The sequence below is a fragment of the Vollenhovia emeryi genome, unplaced genomic scaffold, assembly GCF_000949405.1.
Source record: "Vollenhovia emeryi isolate VEMERY1.0 unplaced genomic scaffold, V.emery_V1.0 DF939145.1, whole genome shotgun sequence".
NCBI classification, from domain to species: Eukaryota; Metazoa; Arthropoda; class Insecta; order Hymenoptera; family Formicidae; genus Vollenhovia; species Vollenhovia emeryi.
The window spans coordinates 3,700,571-3,706,308 of NW_011967221.1; the positions used below are offsets into that span (position 1 = coordinate 3,700,571).

The window sequence follows — 5,738 nt, forward strand, 5'->3', positions numbered from 1 at the left end:
AACAAAACAATAGAACGTTATTTAATTATGCAAATGTATCTGATATAACATCTGATAATACTGTACGATTTTTTATATGTACAGCTAGTGGCTTTACATGTATATATCGCTGCTGAATTAAAATTGGCCGAAGAATGAGAATGATGAAATAATAGTTAATTTAATTAAATATTTAATAATTAAAAGATTTAAGATTAAGTAACAAATTAATACAATGCATTTTTGCATTATTTCTCGTTCTTTCTCAGACATATTTCGGAGATGCCTAAACAGTTTTTACAATAATATATATATAATGATAAAGCAGTGATAGTTATTTTACATTGTGTTATTTTGTGTTGAATTATTTTCTTAGAACGCCAATTTCTTGTAAAAACTGTTTACGACATTGTATTAATTTGTTATTTAATCTTAAATAACTTTTATTTTAAATCGACTAGATAATCTGATCTTTCGAAACAGCAAAGGCATCGTTGAAAAGTTTAAATCCTTTCGGTCTGTATTAACAAAACGGAACAAATTAAAATATCATAAGTAACGTTCTAGTATTACGCAATTGTTACATGACATAATGCATTTGTATTGGCGAACTCGGCACAAAGGATTAGAAACGAAAATTAAACATAGGTGAAGTTCCTATAAAGACTTGCAGTTATTTATGCCTGAGACCCCAATAAAGCGTCCCCGTTTTGCGACGTAAACATCACGTACACCTTTTTGCTTAATTCAGGACCAATTTTACGTGTAGTTGTAAGAGGTCCCGCTGCTCTTCTTATCTGTCAGACAACAACATATTTATTATGTTAATGAATTTTAAACTATAATTCCAAGATTACAGATTGTGGGCTTATCACACGTAAGATGTAATTACAATTTATACACACACACACCCGTAAAACTAAAAGTAGAAATAGACCAAATAGACCACGTGTGTTAAAAACCCAATTCAAATACGTTTGGTAATTACATACAATCTAATTCTTTATTAGAAAGAAATTAAGGAACTTACTGGTATATCTTTTAATAAATTCATGCCTTCGTCGGGTGTGCAATTTCTGTAGGCCTGCAAACATAAAAGCACTGTTATCCCGTTTCTACCAACGCAGTTTAACTTTAAACTTGGTTCAACTCACCAATTTAAACCGAGATTAAAGTTAATCTGCGTCGGTAAAAAACGGGCATTACTGCGTTCCAAGCAGAAACAAGCTGGTTCCAGCATCGCACGAGAACGTAAAATTTAAAACGATACCTCGACGAGTCGCACCGGGCTGGGATAGACCGCGCATATCGCTTCCGCCGTTTCCAAGCTGCTCAAGTTAAACTGGCAGAGCTGCTGCTGCCAGAGCCTCCTCAGCCCGTTGCCGTCCCTGTCCACGCGCACGGTGTTCCTGTTGTCCCCCGTGACGTACCAGCTGAACTTGCCCTCCAGATTCTCCCTCTTCCGCAACTTGTGCGGTATCTCCGAGACGGACTTGGTGTACTGGCACACCGTCAGCGCCAGATCCTGCGCGCTCTCGATCAGTCTGCCGCTGCATCCGCTCGCAATCTGAATCTCGGCCAGGCACATCTCCAGCTGCCGCCGCGATACAGTCGGCCACGCGTCGAACCGCTCGTCGGCCCTGCCGTTACACCTGGGTCCCTTGTCCGCGGGATTCCGATCCCTCTGCTTCATCCGACGCGCGAAATACTCGTCCATGCCGCAGACGAGCAGGGTCAGGCTGTAGCCCGGTATCAGGTCCCTGATGCTCGAGACGGACGTGCCGAAGGTGCCGTCCGCCACGTGCCCCACCGCCTCGCGGCTGCTCCAGATCACGATAGCGTGCTCCTCCGTCCGTACGCTCCTCCTCGCGCGCACCTCGTTGTCCTCGCCGACGTACTCCTCCTCGACGCTCCTCCGCCACGTGACGCTGCCGGGAATCGACTCGGCGGTCACGTCGAACTTGACGCCGGCACTCCGCAGCGCGCTCTCGATCTCCCCGCGCAGAGACTCCGCGTCGATGCCCCGATCGAGCACAACCTCCATGAACTTGAGGCACTCGCCGGGCTTCGTGTCCCTCGCCGCCCTCCGCTCGATCGCCTTCAACGCCTTCTCCCGCGCCAGGGCATGCCGGCGCCTCGCGCGCTCCGCCTCCAGCGTCGCCCTGTCCCTCCCGGGTGCCGCCGCCGCCTTCCGCGAGGCCGCCGCGACCACCCGGTTGTCGCCCGAGTCCGAGGACGACTCCTCGGCGGCCAAGAGTCCGCGGCCATCATCGGCGGGACTCGCGCTCGCCGCGATCTCGCGGCAGAACGGCACCTCCGGGAGATCCAAGTCGCTCGTGCGAGCGCCCGAACGATACCTGTCGCCGAGCTCCGGGCCGACTCCGTCGCGCTCGTCGGCGACGGGAGACGCCGGCTCGTCCGAGTCGCTCAGCACGATCACGTTCGGCATCCTTCCCGTCTTCTCTCTCTCTCTCTCCTCACCTAATCTTGTAACCCTAAGCTCGTTCCCCCTCGACCTGTAGCTTCACTCGTTCTTCACCTTCTTGAACGATCGCTCGCTCCAGAAGACCCGCAAGTTTCGAATCCATTGGCACACTCCACGCATGTCAACCGCCGCACGTGTTGACGGCTCGGCTGGCATCCTAACCTAACATGCGCAAATCACAAATGAGAAAGCGGGGCGTTCGAGCGCGCCTGGACTATTCCTCGGGGGACAATTTACCTTTGTAATCTCTTCTCCGGCCGTCCCCTTAGAAAGGGACGAAGGACGAATCGCACGAACAACAAGATCAAAGATAAACGACGTCAACACCGCGGGGCGAGTCCGCCGAGATCGCATTCGCGCGGTTAATTCCGCGACTACGCACGCGCACACTGTACCGTTCGGAGAAGGGGGGGAACTGGGGAAGCAACCGCGGCGACAGTTGAAAAGGCGCGCGCGGGCGAAGCCGAGCGACGAGCACGCAGAGCCGCGGGGAAGCGTTCGAGCTTGCGAGCGAGTTGATCCCCGAGTCGCGCGTATTCCCCTCGCCGTCGCGTTTGCACATGTGACGTCCACGTCGGAGATAGCTGGTTAGTACGCGCGGTTGCACCGAGGCCGGTCCTCGCGCTCGCGTTTCCTCGCGCGGCAAAACGAGCCAGCCGCGTTCGCGCAGGTAGGTTATACCTGTTGCCGGCGATCAGCGCGTGTATTAATTCTCTCCGCGTTCCTTTTCAGACACTCGGACGCGGGGGTTGAAGCGTACAATTGGCCGAGATGGAGTCGCCCTCGCGCGACTCGGTGGAGCTGCACATCGAGGACGAGGACGACAAGCTGTTCGACGAGGTGCTGTGCATGAAAAGCGAGGAGATCGTCGAGCCCGAGGAGGGTGGCGCGAGGGACGACTGCGACACGAAGGGCGGCGTCGTCTGGTGCGAGGAGAACAGCGCGGACGCGGACGTTTGCAGGACCGGGGGTGACGACGAGGGGCCGGGCGCGAGGGGTATCAAGTGCATAGAGTACAAGAACAACGCGAGGAACGCGCCGAGGGACACGCACGCAACCTGGCGCAAGAGAACGAGGCAGTGCAATGTCGACCAGGCCACGGGCGCCAAGGTCTCGCGCAGCAGGCGCTACTCCAGCGACTCCAGCACGACCACGAACTCGTCGGAGAGCGGCGGGCTGCGGGAGAGAAGGGAGGTGGAGTACGAGACGGATCCGGTCGTGCTGACGCGCCGGCAGAAAGAGATCGACTACGGGAAGAACACCATCGGGTACGACAGATACATCCAGCTGGTTCCTAAGTAAGTGTTCCTGATCGCGAGAGGTGGGCTCCGTCACGTGGACACACGTAGCTGACGTCTTTCGTTTCGTTTCAGGGAGACGCGGACGCGGGAACATCCGAAGACACCGCCGAAGTGCATAAAATACAGCAGACGGGGCTGGGACGGTATGGTGAGGCTGTGGCGGAAGCAGCTTCACGTTTGGGATCCTCCCGAGGAGAATGACAAGGCTGACTGATGGGCGCAAGGTCATTCCGTGCTGGGAGAGAACTGCCAATATCATTTTCTTTAATTTATATTGCAATTATATTCTATATTAGCGGTTATCTTTTTCGGTCTATCTTGTTCATTGAGCATCGCTTCTAGCCACCCCCCGAGACTATTTTTTTACGGTATACAAGTATGAAGGATCGTACCAAATGCGGGAGTAGCATAAAGCAACCATTACTGTTCTCATGTACGTAATTTTATAATCGTATTTTAGAAAGTTTAGTTGCATATATAATACTATATAAATAAAACATTAATATTTGTATACTAAATGTATATTAATGTTTATATACTAAATGTCTCCCCCGGGAGGCCGAGACAACGTTTACGAATTTCTAGAATTAATTTAGGATACATTCAATTCTCGTGTATTTAAATATAAATTCGAAAATGTGCAATTTTTTGTATGTGCTTTTAATACAAAACTTGAAATCATACATACATATATGTATATACATATACGATATACATAAGTATAAATTTATTCTAATAAAAAAAAGATGGCATACAAATAACAAAAAAAGAGCTGTATATTTGCTAAGACGAGTCGAATCTTTTGATTTTAGTTGAAAGAAAAGGATATATCCAAGACAGTGATTCATTATTAAAATTTTTAACTCTTACTAATACATATACAATGAATATATAATACACTAAGATACATAATACATTAACTTAAATCCTGTTTTAAGTATAAAAAAATAACTTGCTAAACTAATAGGTAACTAGAGACTACATTCACTGTTAATTCAGTGTTTCAAGTCTTTCCAAAATTGCATTCAGTTTCCGATTGGTACCGGCTTCCATCTCGTCTATTCTTTTCATCAATCTCCCTTCCATATCACATAATTTATTGGCGATGTAGCTCCTGAATTTCTTATAATCTTCGCGGTTCGTAAGTTCCTCGGCGCTGACTCTATTTATAGGTCTCTTTCTGCACTGCGAATTCTCAACCTCGCGACTTCGGTAATCTCTCGCGTCGTCTCCATTTTTATTTCTACATTTGAACGGATCCGAGTCCGAGGTAGGAGCTCCCGACTTGCGCTGAAGATATTTCTCACTCAGAAACCTGTTATTATCGCATAAACACATCTCGTCCTCGCCGCCGAACGCCTTCATGAGATCTTCTTTAATATCATCAAATCTAGGATTAGGTATTTTAGGTCTCCGTCTGCAAAAAAGGCGAGATACAAGGTCCGCGTCCGACCTTTTAGAATTCCTTGCACAGCTCAGACGTTCCGTCCCACTATCTCTTCTCGCAACTCCATTTTTACACTCGGTAGCATTTGACTGTTCGCAATTATCTCCGCGGTGCGCAAGCTCTTTCTCGCTACTGACGCGTTCAATTTCGTTTGTACACGCCTCACGCGTTTCCAAAGGCTTCTCGCTACAATTTCTCGCGGTCTCCCGTTCGCCGTAGAGCCCAAACATCCTCGCCATTTCAGAGACCTGACTCATTTTATCGCGACCAGCGTTACTGAAGAAAGTTTGGATAATATCGTAATCGAAGGCACTTGGTTTTGCCTCTTTTGTCGATTCCGTCAGAAACAGTGTTATGCCGTACACCCACATTGATGGGCCTTTGTTTCTCGTTCTAATAAACTGAAACAAAAGGCGGAGCGTTGTTACGTCAAATGTAAGGGGCAAAGCGTCAATATAAAGCCGGGATTACGATGAACTTAACGTAACGGGACGCGACGGGACGTGAAGTGAACTTAACGTTAAAG

General features: G+C 48.7%; 3 protein-coding genes across 4 annotated transcripts; 1 reads left to right on the forward strand and 2 right to left on the reverse strand.

Annotated features, from left to right (window-relative positions):
* LOC105566416 (crossover junction endonuclease EME1) lies at nt 1–2,453 on the reverse strand. Its single transcript, XM_012020406.1, has 3 exons — nt 1,250–2,453; nt 1,010–1,063; nt 1–776 (listed from the first exon to the last, which is right to left on the reverse strand). The coding sequence occupies exons 1-3, from the start codon at nt 2,426–2,428 to the stop codon at nt 657–659; spliced, it is 1,353 nt and encodes a 450-aa protein (XP_011875796.1). The 5' UTR covers nt 2,429–2,453; the 3' UTR covers nt 1–656.
* A 557-nt stretch (nt 2,454–3,010) lies between these two features.
* On the forward strand, nt 3,011–4,336 carry LOC105566418 (histone RNA hairpin-binding protein). 2 transcript variants are annotated; one of them, XM_012020409.1, is made up of 3 exons: nt 3,011–3,051; nt 3,197–3,762; nt 3,838–4,336. In XM_012020409.1, exons 2-3 carry the CDS (start codon nt 3,236–3,238, stop codon nt 3,977–3,979), a joined length of 669 nt encoding a protein of 222 aa, XP_011875799.1. In that variant the 5' UTR covers nt 3,011–3,051; nt 3,197–3,235; the 3' UTR covers nt 3,980–4,336. The 2 variants fall into 2 exon arrangements, with proteins under 2 accessions (XP_011875799.1, XP_011875798.1); XM_012020408.1 differs by having other exon boundaries at nt 3,051–3,134.
* A 73-nt stretch (nt 4,337–4,409) lies between these two features.
* Nucleotides 4,410–5,679, reverse strand: LOC105566417 (the record flags this gene model as incomplete). Its single annotated transcript, XM_012020407.1, has 1 exon — nt 4,410–5,679. A coding segment is annotated over one exon (924 nt), but the record flags the coding sequence as incomplete, so codon positions are not given.
* Between the last annotated feature and the right edge of the window lie 59 nt (nt 5,680–5,738).